The sequence below is a fragment of the Perognathus longimembris genome, chromosome 4 (genome assembly GCF_023159225.1).
Source record: "Perognathus longimembris pacificus isolate PPM17 chromosome 4, ASM2315922v1, whole genome shotgun sequence".
In the NCBI taxonomy this organism is placed as follows: domain Eukaryota; kingdom Metazoa; phylum Chordata; class Mammalia; order Rodentia; family Heteromyidae; genus Perognathus; species Perognathus longimembris.
In genome coordinates this window covers 68,953,080-68,973,157 of record NC_063164.1, presented here as the reverse complement: position 1 = coordinate 68,973,157, position 20,078 = coordinate 68,953,080, and the positions used below count along the sequence as shown (strand labels likewise).

General features: G+C 36.4%; 1 protein-coding gene across 3 annotated transcripts in view; it reads left to right on the top strand.

Moving 5' to 3' along the window:
* The window catches only part of Rif1 (replication timing regulatory factor 1), a 62,895-nt gene that overhangs the window by 31,001 nt on the left and 11,816 nt on the right, over positions 1–20,078 (top strand). For all 3 annotated transcript variants that reach the window (XM_048345484.1, XM_048345485.1, XM_048345483.1), the window contains exons 19-30: positions 954–1,061; positions 1,847–1,996; positions 5,457–5,556; positions 7,349–7,613; positions 9,443–9,485; positions 10,161–10,363; positions 11,060–11,159; positions 13,702–13,821; positions 14,991–15,142; positions 15,590–15,673; positions 15,751–15,805; positions 16,217–19,372. In XM_048345484.1, coding sequence (XP_048201441.1) covers positions 954–1,061; positions 1,847–1,996; positions 5,457–5,556; positions 7,349–7,613; positions 9,443–9,485; positions 10,161–10,363; positions 11,060–11,159; positions 13,702–13,821; positions 14,991–15,142; positions 15,590–15,673; positions 15,751–15,805; positions 16,217–19,372 — 4,536 coding nt within the window. The remainder of the gene's footprint in view (positions 1–953; positions 1,062–1,846; positions 1,997–5,456; positions 5,557–7,348; positions 7,614–9,442; positions 9,486–10,160; positions 10,364–11,059; positions 11,160–13,701; positions 13,822–14,990; positions 15,143–15,589; positions 15,674–15,750; positions 15,806–16,216; positions 19,373–20,078) is intronic.

Sequence of the window (20,078 nt, the reverse complement as noted above, 5' to 3'; positions counted from 1 at the left end):
AGGGCTTAAAAAACACTCCTTTGAGACACCATATACCCAGTCCCAATAACAGGAATTTTATTTTTCATAGTTGTGAAGACCTGAAGTCGAAAACCAATGTGTTGTGTAGGATTGCTTCTTTCTGGGGTTCTGAGGGACAATCTGTTCCACATCTCTTACTGGTGATAACTGATAATCCCTTGAACTTTCCTCATTTGTGTATCCATCTCAGTTCATTATTCTTTTCCTCCATCTTCACATGGTATTATTCTTCCTTTTTGTTGTTGTTGTTGTTGTTCTTGAACTCTTCTTGGTTTTTATGTCGATCCAAGTTGTCTCTCTCTCTCTCTCTTTTTTAAACTGGGATGGTTTGAACTTAAATCCTCAGTGTTGTACTATAGCATTTTCACTCAAAGCTCTTGAGCCATAGCTCTACTTCAGCTGGTGATTAATTGGAGCTAGAAGATCTCACAGATTTTCCTGCTGGGTTGGCTCAAAACCTGGATCCTCAGATCTCAGCCTTTTTTTTTTTTTTTTTTTGCCAGTTCTGGGCCTTGGACTCAGGGCCTGAGCACTGTCCCTGACTTATTTTTGCTCAAGGCTAGCACTCTGCCACTTGAGCCACAGCGCCACTTCTGGCCGTTTTCTATATATGTGGTGCTGGGGAATCAAACCCAGGGCTTCATGTATATGAGGCAAGCACTCTTGCCACTAGGCCATATTCCCAGCCCAGATCTCAGCCTTTTGAGTAGCGAGGATTACAGAGATGAATCCCTGGTGCCTGGCAGTTTTCCTCTTTTAAGGATACCTACTGTTCATCATATTCAGGTCCACCTCTAGTATGACATTATTCATAGTTCTAAAGGTTAGGAATGCAACATCTCTTAAATATATTATCATGGTAGAACACATTCTTTGTTAACAGAAAATTAGAGAGATGATAATTTGTCATAACTTTATTTTTCCTATTTCAGACCAATGAAGTAAATCAGGGTGATGCCTTAGAGCACAATTTTAGTGCCATCTATTCTGCTTTGGTTTTACCAATAAATCATGTTTTTTCAGAACGGAGTTTTTCTACGGTAAGGCTATGACAATCATTAAATTTTTCTTTCTGTGCTGCTACTGGGGCTTGAACTTGGGGCCTAGGTCCTTTCCCGCCTTTCCCTTAGCTTTATTGCTCAAGGCTAGCACTAGCCCTGTATGAACCATAATTCCATAACTGGCTTTTTGATGAATAATTGATAAGAACCTCTGGCTTTCAGATCTCAATTTCCTGACTAGGATTACAGGTATGAGCCGTGTGCCTGGCTCTGTGTTAAGCTTTTATATATAAGGAATTTATGTTTTTCTTAAAATAATGAATGCCAAAATTTAAGTTTTCCTAAAATAAGGCTTTGATGTGACTTTACTATTAGTTTGAGGGGAAGGTAAACTGGAATGAGAAGAAGATTTTTCTCTTCTGGGTTTTTAAATTAGAACTTTTAGGGGGAGTTGTGTGTTCCCTTATAATAGTTTCCTCTGTTACACATTAAATATATATGTGTGTATATGTATACACACACTATAATTTGTGTGAGTGTGTGTGTGTGTGTTTGTGTGTGTGCCAATGCCAGTCCTGGGGCTTGAACTCAGGGCTTGCACACTGTCCCTGGATTTTTTTGCCCAAGACTAGTACTCTTTATAAGAGTCTTACAGACTTTTCCTTCTCAAGCTGTCTTTCAATTGCAGTCCTCAGATCTTAGCCCTCTGAGTACCTAGGATTAGTGCTTGTTTCTATCTAATAGTTCTTAAAGAAAATGTGAAAGATGTATTGATTCTGTTCCATACACTGGTACATATTCATAAAATTCCTGTCTTTTATTAGGTTACCATGAAGACTTTACTCAGAACTTGGTCGGAATTATACAAAGCATTTGCTCGCTGTGCTGCTTTGGTGGCAACAGCAGAAGAGAATTTGTGCTGTGAAGAACTTTCTTCCAAAATACTCTCTAGTTTGGAAGATGGCATTCTTTTGGTGAGTTGGTCACATTATTGACCACTTTCAAAACACTTCCTAGAGAATGGAGATAAAATCTTAAATGTAATTTTCAATTTTTAAAAGAGGCTTAACTAATAATATTAAGGAGGTGCAGCTTTGTGGAACAGTTTTGTGACTTTTAAGCTTTTAGGTCCTTGTTTTGAGACTCTGAGCATAAAGCTTTCTTTCTTTCTTTCTTTTTTTTTTTTTTGGCCAGTCCTGTGCCTTGGACTCATGGCCTGAGCAGTGTCCCTGGCTTCCTTTTGCTCAAGGCTAGCACTCTGCCACTTGAGCCACAGCGCCACTTCTGGCCGTTTTCTGTATATGTGGTGCTGGGGAACTGAACCCAGGGCCTCATGTATATGAGGTAAGCTCTCTTGCCACTAGGCCATATCCCCAGCCCCTTTCTTTCTTTCTTTTTTTTAATACTGTTTTACTGTGTACCCTTTGGTGCCTATGTTATTCCAGAGTAACAATGCCAGGCCTTGGCTGTGTTGGACCTCACTTTTTCATTTCTATAGTTAGATGTTCAAAGTCTGATTATTTGGTAGTGAGTGTGTTAAAGTGAGAAAACCAACCAGGAAAACATGATTAAAACATGTAGGTCACTAATAACAAAGGCTACCACTTTAGCCATATCTCCACTTCCATTTTTTTGCTTCTTAGAGATAGAGTCCTATGGACTTTTTTTTTTTCCCCAGGAGAGATTGGGTTCAAACTGGGATCCCAGGTAACAGCCTCCTGTGTAGCTAGGTTTGAGTAGCTAGGATCACAGGCATGACCCACCAACACACAGCTCCTTAGAAGTTTATTATAATCTTTACCCAGCAAATCTGGGAATTTATTTGCAATCTAAGTTCTTGCGTATTGGTGGGAAATATTCTATTTCTAGGAATGAAAACTTCCTAATTTGAATTATTTTTTATATAATTCCTCTAGAATAGGTATGTTTACTTGCCATGTACTTTTTATTTTGTTTTTGTTGGTCATGTGGCTTGCACTCAGGGCCAGGGGGCTGTCCCTGAGCTTTTTTGCTCAAAGCTGGTGCTCTGCCACTTTGACCTACAATGCCACTTCTGGTTTTCTGGTGGTTAATTGGAGATAAAAGGCTCTGGGACTTTGCTGCCCAGGCTGCCTTTGAACCATGATCCTTAGATCTCAGTCTCCTGAGTAGCTAAGATTACAGGTATGAGCCACTCGTACCTGACTGTTGCCATATGTTTTGCTACTAAAATTGTTCAGCCAGGCCCCTGTAATCCTAGCTACTCAAGAGGCTCTGATCCTGAGGTTTGTGGTTTGAAGCTAGCTTAGGCACTAAAGCCTATGAGATCTTAATCTCAAACTAACTACCAACAAAAAGATGGAAGTGAAGCTATAAATCAAGTGGTAGAGTGCCAGTATAGAGAACAAAAGACCATGGACAGCTCTCAGGCCCAGAGTTCAAGCCCTAGGACTAGCACAAAAAACAAGAACAAAGACTTCCATATGGGGATGCAGAGTAGTAGTAGCATTATGTGGTATTTAATTTTTTTGTTTTTGTCATTTTTTTCGGGTGCTTGTACTCGGGCTGGAACTTGGCCTTATGCTCTCATTTGGCTTTTTTCCACTTAAAATTTGTGTTCTTCTACTTGATCCATATATCTACTTTCAGCTTTTTGTTGTATTTATTTATTTATTTTTGGCCAGTCCTGGGCCTTGGACTCAGGGCCTGAGCACTGTCCCTGGCTTCTTTCCGCTCAAGGCTAGCACTCTGCCACTTGAGCCACAGCGCCGCTTCTGGCCGTTTTCTGTATATGGTGCTGGGGAATCGAACCTAGGGCCTCGTGTATATGAGGCAGGCACTCTTGCTACTAGGCTATATCCCCAGCCCTACTTTCAGCTTTTTGCTGGTAATTTGGAGATAGATTCTCACTGACTTTTCTGGTCAGGCTGATTTCAAACCTCAGTCTTCAGATCTCAGCCTCCTGAATAGCTAGGATTATAGATTTGAGCTACCATTGCCTGGCTAATTTGTGATTTTTAACTTAAGAGAACTGGAGTGAAGCTAAGTAACATAGACTATATAAGCCTGGGAAAAAGCTGGAAGACAAAAAGTTAATAGCTAATGTTTATGAGCATTACTATTAGAATTATAGAAGAAATTTAGTGAACTCTTAGATTTTTCAGGTTAATATTTATGAAGAAAAGATGATGAATTTTAATTGTATTGAGGTAATCATTGAAGTGAAAATAAAATTGCACTAAAATAGAAAACACCGTTGAAACTGTAGGAGGATTGTTTACAGGACCACCTGGGATACCAAAATCCCCAAATGCTTATAAAATCCTTTGCATTAAATAATACAGATTCATAGGGAACCTTACACACATCTTTCCATACTTGTATGTACATGTCTGTGTGTATGTATGTGTGTGTACATGAAAGTGTTTGAACTACTGGCCTTTATTTTCATTAGGCTTTTCCATGCAGTAAGTAATCTGCCACTTGGTCCAAACCTATACTTCTGACTTTTGGCTAGTTGGAGATAAGTGTCCAAGATTTGTCTGCCATGTGCGGCTTTGTCCACAGTCTTCAGGTGTCAGTCTCCTGAATAGGATTGTAGGTGTGAGACATTGGCACCCAACTTCCATATACTTTTTAGTGCATTAAATAATGTAAATTCTATATATAGTTGTCATACTGTCTTGTTAAGATGTAAGGATAGAAAAATAATGTATGTGTTCATTTAGAGACACTTTAGCATCATTTCCCAACTTACATGTTCCTAGTTATTATTACAGCCAAGTTCCTAATTACTATTTTAACTGCTATATCGTTTTCTGAGAAGATGACGAAAGTATGGATGAGGTATTTTTTTCACTAGTGGTTTAATGAACACTTTACATGTATAATTGTCAAGAAGAATATTATAAAGTATCTAGTTTTTGGGCTGGCGGTATAGGTCTGGTAGAGAGAGCTTTTCTAGAAGCCCTAGATATGATCCCAAGCACTGGCAAAGGGAGTTCTACAACCTTGTAATTTGAATCTGAAATTATGCTTGATATATAATGAATTCTATAGGCATCAGGAAGATGAATATTTTCCCTATATTGCGGTACATAAATCCTGGGAGATATTTCTAAGCATATACTTACACCTTATATGGTAAAAACTATGGAATACGTATTATGTGGTATTTGTGAGCGTTTTTCTTGGTGCATATTTATTGAACATGTATTGAACTTGCTAGTTCTAAGCTAGGTGACAGTGGCTCACACCTATAATCTTAGCTATACTCCAAAGACTGAGATCTTTAAGTTCACAGTTTGAAGCCAGCCTGGGCAAGAAAGTCCATGAAACTTTTATTTCCATTAAACTACCAAACAAGTTGTAAATGGAACTGTGGCACAAGTGGTAGAACACTAGCCTTGAGCAAAAGAAAAGTTTCTAATTATGGTACTTACTGTTCTTCCCTAGAATGTGGTCTTCTTGGACAGAACTGTACATATTATTACTGTGATGGTTAATTGCATTGACTTTTCACCGTATAATAATAAATATCAACCTCAAATTAAGTGTAAGTATTTTTATTCCTTTTGTTTATCCAATACTGCATAAACAGTTACTTCGGGTCTTGTTTTCTCTACCTTATTTTATGATTCTTGTTTTTAGTTTACTATTTTAGTCACTGTACTAGATGCTTATATGCATGTTCTTTCTCCTTTGTCTCCTCCCCCCATCTCTCATCTCCTTTTTCTTCTTTCCCTTCTGCCTGTCTCATGCACATGCACAAGCACACGCACAATACTTTTTAACACAGAATGGTAAATACTAGGTTATCTAATTCATTTACCTGATAAATTACCCACACAAATGTTGTTTGAAATGTTCTTATTTGGAAATTTGAAGCGAAATATCAACTGATGTTAAAGTACAAACGAAAATCATTAATTGATTATAGTTTGATAAGAAATTTAAAAACTAAGAATTTGCTTTTTTTGGGGGGAGGGTCAGTTTTGGTGCTTGAATTCGGCCTAGGGCACTGTCCCTGAGCTGTTGTGCTCAAGGCTAGCATTCTACCTCTTAGAGCCACAGCACCACTTCTGGTTTTCTGGTGATTAATTGGAGAAGAGGTTCTTCCTGGGGCTGGCTTTTGAACCACGATCCTCAGATCTCAGCCTCCTGAATAGCTAGGATTACAGACCTGACCACCAGCACCTAACTTCATTTTTACATCTTAGTTATAACTAGTTTAACTTAAAAGAAGTCAGATATTTTAAAACTACTTTTCCTTGTTAATTCTCAATTACTTTTTAGTAAATGTTGAACTATTTCAGTCTAGTACTTCATTCTTGGAAAAATAGATACACCTGTGTTGACATGTTCTTTCATTAACTGAATGGTAACTTACATTAATGAAAAATGCTAGTATTTTTTTCTTAAAATACTTTAAGGTCTGCTATTGAATAAGGAAAAGATTTCTAAAACATACTGAGATTTTCTAAAACATCTGGAAATTTGGAGGTTACTGCTTTATTTATGTACTCAGTATAGTAATAGGGAGCAACATGTTATATATAAACTGTTTATTATACGGCAGAATTTCTTAGGCTCTATTTCATAAAAACAGGTCTAGATTGTTTGACATACATTTCAGCTATCTTCTTGGGCAAAGCAGGCCTTAATCTGATTACTTTGCTATAAGAAAATGAAATAATTCCTGAACACCATAGATTACTATATTGTTAAAGTATTATAAAGAATATCAAAGTACTTTGCGAGCCACTGAAGTTCCACAAATCCTAGTGGAGGAGTCTTACATGGATATAATTTTACCAGTGTTGGTATTTATGAAAAATTATATGTAGGGGGAGCTGGGGGAAAATGAGGGAGGAGGTAACAAGCTGGATAAGAAATGTACTCACTGCCTACATATGAAACTGTAACCCCTCTGTACTTCACTTTGACAATAAAGAAAAACAAAGTTATATGTAAATGAGTATTGAGTTTACCGTTATAGATCCTAAGTGAGGAATGTTTCTTAGCTTTTTAAAAAACTTTTAAGTAGTTACAAGTCATTATGAGTACAATGCATTTTGATCAATGTTATCCTTTCCCACCATTTTTTACCTTTTAATTCTATTTTTACCTTAAAGCCAGTGATCCACCTTGCTGTTTAAATTTATTCAATGAAATTTTGAATATCTATAAGTAGAAATAGAAAATTAGGGATTTCACAAAGGAAATTATCCAAAATTGTTACTATTCCAGAGTGTAGTAAGGTCAAGTTGGGAATTTTGCGGGACTTATTTTGTAATGATGTTAAGTTTACAGAAACACAGTAATCAATCAATTCAATTGTGTCTTAGCACCACAGAGATCTTCAGATTGGTCCAAAAAGAAGAAAGAGCCTCTAGGAAAATTAGCTTCATTATTTAAGCTGCTTGTGAGAGTTATGTGTTCTTTCCATACTCTGAGCTTCAATGAAGGACATTCTGATACATTGCTTGCTATTGGAAACTCAATCACCAGCATTCTTTCCAGTGTGCTTGGACATATTTCTTTGCCATCTATGATTCGAAAAATGTTTGCAACTTTAGTAAGACCTGTGGCATTATTTTATGAAAATTCAAAGTAAGTATTTTGGTGTAGTTTCTAAATTAAATGTACAAATTAATAGCATTTTCTGTTTTCTGATGTGCAGCTTTGTTTTTATGGAATTGTAATCTTGATCATTTTTGTTGAGATAGTTCATTTAGACATTTTGTTTATTTTTTGTTAATCCCAGGCCCCTTCAGTTTAGTGCAGTATTTTCCATTAAGTATATAACAGGAATAAAATAATGGACATGTGACTGTACCATTGTGTATTATGCACTTAATATATATCATATGCATGAAAATCTCATTCCCTAAAATATGTGTAGTATTTCATTAAATTTATAGCACATTTTCTGATTAGTAGACATGTTTTTTATTCTTTTTCCATCATAATAGTGTATAAACATTTTATGTGTAATAATTGCATGCATTGGCCACTGTATAGAACCCGATTCTTTACATGAAATGTGGGCTAAAGGGGGTATGTATTTATCTTAAGCATTGTGGCTCATATCTGCAATTCTATTCACTTTTCAGGTTTAAGATTTTGAAGATTGCCATTTGAGGCCAGCTCAGGCAATAAGAAGTTAGGCTTAGCTGGGTGCCTGTGGCTCATGCCAATAATCCTAACTACTCAGGAGGCTGAGATCTGAGGATCATGGATTAAACCAAACCCTAGCAAGAAAGCCCACTTACCTCCATTTAACCACTAAAAAGCCAGAAGTAGAGCTGTGCTTAGTGGTAGAAAATTAACCTTGAGCAAAAAAGCTCAGTGACAGCAGCAAAGCCCTGAGTTCAAGCTCTAGGACTGGCACAGGAGAAAAAACACTGAGCTTTGATGGCATGTGCCTGTAATCCCAGATAGGGGGAAGCAAAAATAGATCTTAATCCTGGACTGCCTTGACATAAACAGAGCAGCATATTTAAAAAAAAAAAAAAAAAAAGCAAAAGGAATTTTGGTTTTAAGGCATATGACTCAAGTGATAGAATGCCTGCATAGCACACTGATAAGATTCTGAGCTTAAATCCCAGTACTACCCTCTCAAAAGGATGTCTCCTTAAAATTCAAAAATTGCCCTTCAAAAGTTTGAATTAGGGCTGGAAGTGTGGCTTAGTGGTAGAGTGCTTGCCTAGCAAGCGTGAAGCCCCGGGTTCAATTCCCCAGCACCACATAAACAGCACTAGAAGTGGTGCTGTGGCTCAGGTGGTAGAGTGCTAGACTTGAGCAAAAGAAGCTCAGAGACAGCACCCTGGCCGGCCCTGAGTTCAAGCCCCAGGATTGGTACACCCCCCTCCCCCCCCCAAAAAAAGAAAGTTTGAATTAATTACATGATCTTTTACATTTGAAAGGAAGCAGGTAATTCTTTAGAAGCAAGTGATCTATGGGTGAGCCATGATCTAGGTATAACAAGTTTTTCTGATCCAAACATGACATTTTATCCATGATGGGAAATGTTCATTTGGGGGGAGGGGCGCAGTCCTCGGGCTTGAACTCTGGGTCTGCGCACTGTCCTTGAGCTTCTTTTTGAGGAATCGAACCCAGGGCTTAGCCACATTCCCAGCCCTGCAGAGGAAATTTACACTGTGTACAGCTTAACCCCAAATCTATAAACTTCATACCTTTGCAAATCTTGGGTCCTGTTCAATACCAACTACCTATTATGACCACTTTGAGGTCTGACCTGGATAATTTCTTTGATTTCATCTTGAAAAGATTGATTTGACTCATGCCTAGCAATATAATTCTTTTTACATCTGGAATATTTTATATAATTGCATCTTGTTTTTATGATTGTATTACCTCATTAAAAGTTTGCACAATAAAGTCATTGCTATTTCTGTTTTATGTATTTTTCTTCCTAGGCTTGATGAAGCTCCTAAAGTATATAGTTGTCTGAATAACAAGGTAAAATTAGACCATTGTACTTAAAACTTAACTTTCATGATGATAATCGGGGTAGGGCTTAGTCTTTCTTTACGTAACTGCTGATTTTTAAATGGGTTTTATTATACTATTTTTAATGGGCACTTGATAGTATGAGCATATTCACATTCCTTAAAAATAACTTTAAATGCATATAATTAATCAAGTCACAACTCATCTCTGTATAAGGGTAGTTTGTAATAAAGTTTTGTGAAATTAGTGTAAGCCATTACTCCTGTTACAATTGGTGTAAAATAATACTGTTGTGGATTTTTTTTGGTTGTTAAAAATATAGTATCCCGGGCTGGGAATATGGCCTAGTGGCAAGAGTGCTTGCCTCATATACATGAAGCCCTGGGTTCGATTCCTCAGCACCACATATGTAGAAAAATGCCAGAAGTGGCGCTGTAGCTCAAGTGGCAGAGTGCTAGCTTTGAGCAAAAATAAGCCAGGGACAGTGCTCAGGCCCTGAGTTCAAGGCCCAGGACTGGTAAAGCAAATAAATAAATAAAATAAAAATACAGTATCCATAAGCAATGTAAACTTATAGTTTGCCACTATATGAAAGGGGATTATATATATGTATTTTTTCAAATTTTAAAAATAGAAATACGTTTTGCAATTCGGTGCTAAAAGTATACCTTTTTGTTTTCCTAGTTAGAAAAGCTTCTAGGAGAAATTATTACTTGTCTACAGTTCAGCTACACTGGAATTTACGATACTGAGTTTCTTGAACAGCTCTCCCCACTGCTATGTGTACTATTTCTGCATAAGAATAAGCAGATTCGGAAACAGAGTGCTCTGTTTTGGAATGCTACATTTGCTAAAGTGACAATGTTGATTTATCCTGAGGAATTGAAGTATGTTCACAATGAAACTTGTTATAAGTATTCTATTGTAACTTAAATTGGCATTATAGTATTAACATGAACTCTTCTTCTAGGAAATGGGAGATAATTTCTTAGTTTCATATTTGGGGTATGTGGTATTTGTTAAGTATTTAAACCTTTGAGCTGTAGGACCATGGAATATAAATGCAATTAATTCTTCTTGTTGGTAGAGAATGGGAAGTATTTCAGATTTCCTATGTAGCCCACTCAGGCTTAGAACTTCCTAGATAGCTCAAGCTGTCCTCAAGTTTTTGGTTTTACTTAGTACTGGGATTATAGATATGTTACCACCATGCCTGGCTTCCTTCTCCTTCTTTTTTCCGTAGAGGAGGAATAATAACTTTTAAAAATTACAGATTTCTAAATTTTTGGTCCTAGACTTGAACTCTGTCTCATGCTTGCTCATTGGCTGGCGTTCTTACACCTGATTGGGCCTCCAACCCCACAATTAATAAAGAAACCAGGGTAGAAAATTTGGTGGCTATTAAAAGCTAGGCATGGGTACTTATTAGAAACAAGACACTTTGAAGGGCCTTAGAAATCTTAGTAAGAAATTTAGTCTTTAAGCCAATCTTTTGCTGCTTAGTAATTACAATAAGGCAATCTTGGTAATGTGAAAGTTCATTGCACATGGCTCAAGTTATAAATATTTTGTATTTTTTAAAGACCAATATTAAGAGAAGCCAAACAAAAGCTTTTGCTTCTGTTGCCTGGTTTGGAAAGAGTTGAAATAATGGAAGAATCCAGTGGACCATACTCAGATACAGTAAGTTGATGTTTATTATTTTATTTGCCTTTTGAGTGATATAAATACTTATTTGTGACTAACAAGGGGAATATGAACAGAAGAATTCTACATTTTTCAAGTATTTATACGAAGTATTAAATAGAGTATCAACATGACCAAAATGATGTAAGGCTTTGGAAGTAAAACTATGAGTAAAAATAACTTTTTGTGTGAGGCTTGAACTTGGGGCCTCAGTACTGTCCCTGAGGTGGTTCTTTTTTTTTTTTTTTTTTTTTTTTGCTTAAGAATAATGCTATACCACTTGAGCCACCCCTCCATTTTTGGCTTTTTGGTGGTTGGCTAGTTGGAGGTAGGTATCTCATGTAGATTTCTGCCCAGGCCTTCAAAAGGCCTTTTCAGCCTCCTGAACAGAATAGCTAGGATTATAGCTATGAGCCACTGGTACCTGGCTTGAAAGAATAATTCTTATAATTTATATATTTCATGTAATTTTACAATTTATATCTCATGACACGTTTCTTTTAGCATTTATCTTAAAATTAATTTTGTTATTGTACTATGAAGTATGATTTTTGAAGTATTTCATAGAAAGTGTATTTACATACTTGGCAATAATATTCAGTTGTCTGGTTTGAAATGCCTTTGGGGAGGCAGTATTAAGGATTGATCCCAGGGTTACTGAACTGTGCTTTCACCTTCATTCCATCGCCCCCTTCTTTTCCCTTTTCCAATTTATTTGGAGATCAGGTATAAGTTGCTTGGGCTGGCCTTGAACTTTTTTTTTTTTTTTTTTTTTGGCCAGCCCTGGGCCTTGGACTCAGGGCCTGAGCGCTGTCCTTGACTTCTTTTTCTCAAGGCTAGCACTCTGCCACTTGAGCCACAGTGCTACTTCTGGCCATTTTCTGTATATGTGGTGCTGGGGAATTGAACCTAGGACCTCATGTATACAAGGCGAGCACTCTTGCCACTAGGCCATATCCCCAGCCCCTGGCCTTGAACTTTTGATGATCTGATTGCCTCAGTCTCCAAGAAGCTGGTATTGTAGACTTTGTACCATTTTGCATGGCTTTTGCCTGAAGTACTTTTATAAATTAAGGGCAAAAATTGTCACTATATATCTCAAATAATCTTAAATTCAAGCCCTTTATGTATAGTCTTCAAATACTAGAGGAGGTATTGCTTTAAAGAAACTATAAATACTATATACTAGTTAGTTCATACTTCAAACAAGAATCACTCTTCATTTTCTCATTTGGGGCATCAAGTTTCTCATTTTTCCTGTCCAGGAAAAAAAAGTACAAAGCATATTTTCTATTACATCACTCCTTAGGATTAAGGCTACTATAGCTAATACTTGTTTACTGTCTTTTGAATCTAACTGCCTATAGGCATGGATAACCATGCATTTATAGAGTCTTACAAAACAGTTTATATTCAGCAGCAAGTGATGCCCCCCCTTCTTTTTCCTTAGAAATGTAATCACTAAGTACTGGGTTTTCGTTTGGCTGAAGTAAGAACTTCCTAACAGAAAATCAAACATGATATATTTAATGTATGAAGGAAAATATGCTTAATGCATAATCTCTGTTCTACATGTTTTATTGACCTTTATTTTTTGTTTTTGTTAATTGGCATTTGAAAAGGCTTTGAGCTTGCTTATCTAGCACTGTCACTTGAACCACACCTCAGACCTTTTGCTTTTTTGGTGTCACTGGGATTTGTTTTTTCTTGTAATACTGTGGTTTGAACTGAAAAGCAGAAAAGGGTTGTGGAAGTAGTCTCATTTGATCTACACTCATAGCCCTCTTTTTCCTTTTTTTTGTTTTCTTGTTTTCAGGTATAGACTTGTTTTACTGAGGCCAACCTGAGATAAGATACTATAATAGATATTGCCCATCTGGGATGTCAGGCTTATCCCAACACATTCAGCTCATTTTTGAGATAGTTTTGCTAACTTTTTTCCCCTTCATCCTGGCCTGGAATTAAGAACCTGATTTCCACCTTCTATGTTATAACTAGACAGAGCCAACCATGAGCCAAAAAGCTGAGCAGAGTTCAAGCCCTAGTTCTGGCCAGAAAATTGTTTTGTAATACATACATGATTTGAGTCTAATAATTTGATTTACTTTGCAGTATTTGTGTGGGATGTTTTATGTTCAAGAGTTTAATAAAACTAAATGATGTAAAATCATTATAAAAGTCAAAACAGCTATATAGATAGTATAGTGGCTTTCCTTAGCCATTGTTGTTTTTGTTTTCTTTTGTTTTTTGCCAGTCCTGGGGCTTGAACTCAGGACATGAGCACTGTCCCAGGCTCCTTTTTTGCTCAAGTCTAGTGCTCTACCACTTGCCACAGTGCCACTTTCAGCCTTTTCTGTTTATGTGGTGCTGAGGAATGGAACCCAGGGCTTCATGTATATGAGGCGAGCACTTTACCACTAGGCCATATTCCTAGCCCCAGCCATTGTTGTTATGAAGAAATTTGACACCAGACTAATTTCTATAATGAAAAGCAAAATATTAGAGTTGTCCTTAATATTGTTTTGCTTACCTAAAACAGGCAGAAAATTCACAATTAAATGTGAAGATAAGTGGCATGGAAAGAAAATCAAGTGGAAAAAGAGACTCCTTTTTGGCACAAACAAAGGATAAAAAAGAAAATATCAAACCATCAGCCAAAGTATGTTTATAAAATATATTTAGCAGAATTTAAAAAATATGATAGCCTTTAATTGCAAGATTGCACTGTAATATTTGAATAAAAGATGGGATTGTGTTGGGTGGGTGGTAGATGATTAACAAGTTTTAGAAGGTAGGATGGCTTATAAATCAATGCGTTGGGTAACGGTTCATTTTTAGTAAAGAGAAAGCTGCAGTAAAATTACCTTATGGTAGTAATTATTTTCTGTTTTATTCTATGTATTTTATAGAAGAACTTGAAGTTCACTTATAATTAAGATTCTATAATGGGAAAAGAATAGAATAGAATTAATTACAAAACAAAACTTTAATTGGGATTATAGATATTAACACCTTGCAGTTAAGTGTAGCATGTTTTTTTTCTTTATTAAACGCAATTTACAGAGCGGTGTTAGAGTTTACATAAGTCAGGTAATGCGTACGTTTTTGAAAATTTTTCTTTATTATTATAAAGGTGATGTTCAGATGGGTTACAGTTAACAGAAGTCAGGTAATGAATACATTTCTTTTTGGACAGTGTCACCCCTTCCCTCACTCTCTCCCAGTTTTTCCCTCCCATCCCTACCTACAAGTTGTGTAGTTCATTTTCAACATAGTGTCTAGTAAGTACTACTGCTGCATTTGTTTACCCTTTTTTCTCTCCTTTCTGTGTCCCCCTTGCCCTCCCAAAGACAGATAAAAGAACAAACAAGACAAAAAGAACAACAACAACAAAGAAAAAAACCTTGTTTCCATTTCCTGGAGTTAGAACTTAGTATTTTGAATAGAAAGAAGTCAGGCCTAGATAACACATCAATCGTAACCTCACAGAATTGCATCCTGTAAAGAGGCCTAAATAGTTTTTCTTTCCTCAGTATTTATTAGAGGTAGGAAAAGTGAAGGACATTGATTTGAATATTGTATGGGAAATAAAGTGTGGTGATGATGAGTTTGAACCTAGCCTGGAGTATGTAGTAAGTTCCAGGCCATACCAATGAGACTGTTGTGGATGGATGGATGGATGGATGGATGGATGGATGGATGGATGGATGGATGGATGGAAATAGACTTAAACTTAGAACTTCTATTCACTATAGGATTTATGGATGTATAAATTTGTAATTTAATAATCTGGAAACAAATGTACATTTGCTTTTCTAAAATTCACAGCCGAAACTTCAATCTTCATCTTCAAAATTAAAGAATGAATTGCTTTTAGAAGAGGAAAAGTCAACTGACTTCGTTTTTATACCCCCAGAAGAAAAAGAGGGAAAAGAAAGAATACTAACTGAACATCAAAAAGAAGTACTCAAAACAAAGAGGTTGGTAGCGTTTCACCTTCAGTTTGGTATTCTGCATACTTAGATATCAAGAAGCATATAAAGCTCTAAACTTTGTTGTTAAGACTTAGGTTGTACATATCAACTTTGTTTTAGCTTTTTTTTTGGTTCTGGAAATTGAACTGAAGACTTTGTGTGTGCTCTAGGCAAGTTTTACACTGCTGAATTGCATTCCCAGCCTGTGTGTGTACTAAATTTCAGCAGCATAAGATAGGTCATACATAATGTATAATATGTAAATGAGTGAAGTGCCATATGTTTATCTTGCGGGGGGGGCTACCTCATTGATGTTGAAGGACAGTTTCATGAAAAAAAAGGTCACCTGGGTTTGTTATTTTCTAATAGTTTGATGGAATTACAAATTTAACTTCTAAATTGTAGGAATGTCACCAGCCTTTTTGTAATTTATAACCTTTCCACCCCCTCTAGGTATGACATTCCTGCATTGTATAATAATTTGGATGTTTCACAAGATACCTTATTTTCCACTCAATTTAGTCAAGAAGACTCTGGGTAAGTATGAATTTTTAGAACTAGTGTCCTTACTTTTTAAATTAAGTAAATCTAATTTCTGCATTTATTTATCTCAGGCTAAGTCCTACTTTAACAGAAACATCAAAGGGAGATCCTAAGATGATGATAAAGGTATGCTTAGTGTTCTTTCAGAGTTTTTACAGTTTATCCTTCATTTTAGAGTTGTTTCAGTTTTCTGGAAGATTGTTGATAGGACTTTGTTTTAAGGTCAGTTATAGAATCTCTTGATCATACAAATAGTATTGTAGTAGTAGTAGTATATGTCTTTTAAAGTAAATGTATATAGTTTGAACTACTAAAATTAGAAACTCATAGTTGTTTGCCCTTTAGAATATCACTGTGTATTAAAAGCTAGTGGTATTCTGGTGGTATTGGTGGTGGTACTAGGGTTTGAACTCAGAGCCTTATTAGGCTTGAGCCCTACCCAATGATTATCTTTTTAATTACCAAAGTTGTGTACTTAAATTTCCCTAAGAAATAAAATTAGTTTGCTAACTTATGTGCTTATATATTTCTTTTCAGGGGGAGAATGTAAAAATGGAGAATAAAGTTGTCACAGAAAACTGTTGTATGGGTGAACATCTCCAGAAGGCTTCTTTGTCCAATAGGTGTGGTTCTGTTGCTGAAACAAACCCAGAAATACTTAGCAGTAATAATGACAACAGAGAAATCACTTTAGTTTCATCAAAGAAAACTACAGCTGAATGTACATCTAGTGTGGAAAACTCACTTGTTGTCAACAGTAGCTCAGTTTCTAATTCCATTATTTCTGGAACACTCCCTCAGCCTACAAGTCGAAGGCAAACATTTATCACATTGGAGAAGTTTGATGTTTCAGGAAATAGACCTTTCAGTCCATCACCCTTAAATAATATTTCATCGACTGTTGGAGTGAAAACTAACCAGGAAAACATGAGTAAAACAGACCCTCCAACAAAAACAAAGAAAAGAGAAGTAACCCATTCAAAGTTTGATACAGAAAAAATAGTGAATGGAATTAAGAGGTTAGGCCGGAGAGCTAGTAAAGCAGAACAATCAGAAAACAAAACATCTGATGCCTTAGTCAGATCTGAACCAGAGGAGCATACTCAGGAATCTATTAAAGGCATGATAACCTTAGAAAATAACTTGCCCAATATGGTTAATTCAACAGGGTGTATATCAGATAGCCCAATTCATTTTCCTGAATCTACGGTAGAGAATGAAACTATAAAACCTAAGCCAGTAACAGAAAATATTGTATTGGAAAACAATATTACAGAAGAGAAAAACATAGGGATGAATTTAGAATCCAAAGAAAATACACCACCTGCAGTAATACTGTCAGATCCAATGGGAAATGAAGATAATCAGGTTCAGATAGCTCCAAATCCAAAAATCCTTAGACGATCTTTAAGGCGTCGTGCAGAAACAGTGGAGCCTACTACTAATAGCCAAGATAAAGAAAATAGTCTTCAAAAAAAGGAAACACCTAAGGAAGAAGAAAAAACTCTCCAGATGGATCCAGTGCAAATAAAAGAGGAAGTATTACTTAAAGAAAAACTGACTTCTCAACAAACTATACAGGAAAATCTAATTGTGAATGGTAATTTACATGAGAAGATTTGTGGAGAAACCAGTGCTAATGCTGAAATTGACCCAAATAAAAGAGAACCAGATTTTGTGAATAGTAATTCTGAGGGGCATGCTAGCCAGGACACTGTAGACAAATCATTTGAGAAACCTTTAAGGGGACGGACACGTTACCAAACAAGAAGAGCATCTCAGGGTTTGCTTTCTAGCATTGAAAACTCAGAATCAGATAGTTCTGAGGCAAAAGATGAAAGTTGTAGAAAGAGGAGATCTGGAAAATGGAAAAACAGAAGCAATGACAGTATTGACTTTGAAGAACAAGAAGAAAGAATAGAAGAGCAAAGTTCAAAAATTGAAAATCAGTTGCATGATTATAATTCTGTTTCTGGAGCAGATGTAGAGATAAAATCTCAGGTATGTGAAAAGGATGAAAGTTGTACTGTAACACTCCAGGATTCTACAATAGCTTCAGATTTATTGCATGTTTCTCATGACACACCAAATACACACGAAGGAAAAAGTAAGAATGGCAGATATGCAAAATGCTCCCTTGCAAGTCCATCTATACCAGAATTACATCTAAGGACTAGAAATGCTAGTAAAAAATTACATAAGAAAGATTGTGATACTAATATGAGAGAATGCTCAAAAATAGAGACTTCAAACATGTCTGTGATTTCCAAAGACATTGTCTCAAAACTTGAATGCCAACACAAGAGAAGTCGGAGGGTGAGGAGATCTAAAGCCTGTGACTGCTGTGGGGAAAAATCACAACCTCAGGAAAAATCACTCGAGTTAGAGAACACAGAAAATTGTGATACAGAGGTTGAAACAAAAAAGACTGATGTACACACACCTCAGACTAAAACAGAAACCTCTGGAACTAATATATGTTCTGAAGTAATTTCAGATGAACATCACAGTGTGAATTCTCATTTTGGTGTTGAGAATGATACTAGTAAGGATTTATTGAGTGTATCTGAAACAGACTTGAAAAAAAGCATTAATAAATCTGTCCCTTCTGAAACTTCAAATAATGAAGAAATAACTCCCCATGTGGATTCTAATGAAGCAACATCTCCCAGCCAAGAGCCATCAAAGAAAAGATTTAAGGCCATGGGCCCATGTTTAGATGATGACAAGGATATTTCCCAGGAAAAGTCTTTAGATACTGAAAAACCAGAAACTTCCCCCCAAAGAGAACTGAGTGATGAAAATGGTGAAGGAATTACACACGCACGAGTAGCAGAACCCAATGCAAAAGTAGAAGCTATGGAATTGGGTGTTGTAGAAAGTGATGAAATAGAATCTAGCTACTCCGAAAAAGAGAGTGCCAAAGCTGATACTCCTGAAGAAAATAAAAGTGACAAACCTAAAGCAGATATATTTGAAGAACTGAGTGAAGCAAAAGCAGCAGTTGAGGATTTTAATACATGTATTGGTCTTTCTGATAATAACACACCTGAAAACATAAATACCCATTCTGGGGTTTCTGACCAAATAGAAGGGGAACAAGGTAGGAGTAATGACTCTGGTTCATGTTTGGAATCTGAAGAAATGAATGTTGAAGATAATGAGGGCAGAGTAATGGGTCAGGTGAATACTGAGGTTGATGTTGTCAAGGAAACAGAGGACAAGGACTTGGCTCAGGAAACCTCTACAGCAGAAGAAGCTGAAACAGAAAGATCAAGTACAGAGACTGACAGTTTCATTCCTGATACAGTTCAAATGAGCACGGAAGAAAGAAAGATTGCCTCTAATGAAATTGAAACAAGTATTGAGCTTAATAAATGTGAAGAAACAAAATTAGAAGACAATCAGATGGAAGTAGGAAATGATACTTCACAAGTTCTCATTTCAGAGAAAGTGAAGGAGCCATCACAGTCTTTGGCACCTGAAATACCTGTCTCTGAGTTGGTAACGGAAAACAGTGTATCTCCTGAAAAACTAAAGGAATTTGATCAGTTACTTGTGTCAGCCAATGAAAGTCCTACTGGCACACATACACGCTGTGTCTGGTCTCCTTTAGCTTCTCCATCCACTAGCATTTTAAAGAGAGGGTTAAAAAGACCCCAAGAAGATGAAGTCCCATCACCCATTAATAAGGTAGGAGGACATATTGAATATTAATGTGCTACTGTTTGGTTGGAATAGCTGTACAGTGACAGCGAGCGAGTGATCAAATCTTAGAATTTATTTTTATTTATATTTTTTATTTTTATTTATTTACTTATTTTTTTATGACTACCATGGTGGCGGAAAAGGGCAGACAAGAAGACTTGAAGTCTCTTCAGTACTCATTTCACAACATTAAAAACCTTTGGCAGATTGCATGATGTTCCTCATTATGCTCTTTTGGCTCGTCATAACTTGTATGACAACACAAACATAGGAAGCCAGGGAACACTAGGTGCCATTGATAGCATTTTTTAAATCACTTTAGTGTGTTCTGGGATGTGCCTTGAGTATACTAGGAAGTGTTTTACATCTTGAGCCAACCCCAGTCTTGAACTCTTACCACTATACATCTACAGCCCTTGGCTTTTGAAGACAACCTTGAACTTGATGTTCTCTGCCTCAGCTCCATTGTGTGCTAGTGTACTGAGGTTAACACCAGGCTTGTTCTGTTATGCACAACTTTTTTGGTTTTGTTTTGTTTCTGTTTTTTTCTTTTGGCAGTGTCAATTTTTTGACTGTGTTAAATGAACTGTACATGGATATTTTAATAAAAATTATATACATATCTGTATGTAAACATGATGGGCTAGTTACGCTAGTTACTACTTAAAAATTTTTTTTTTTGCCAGTCCTG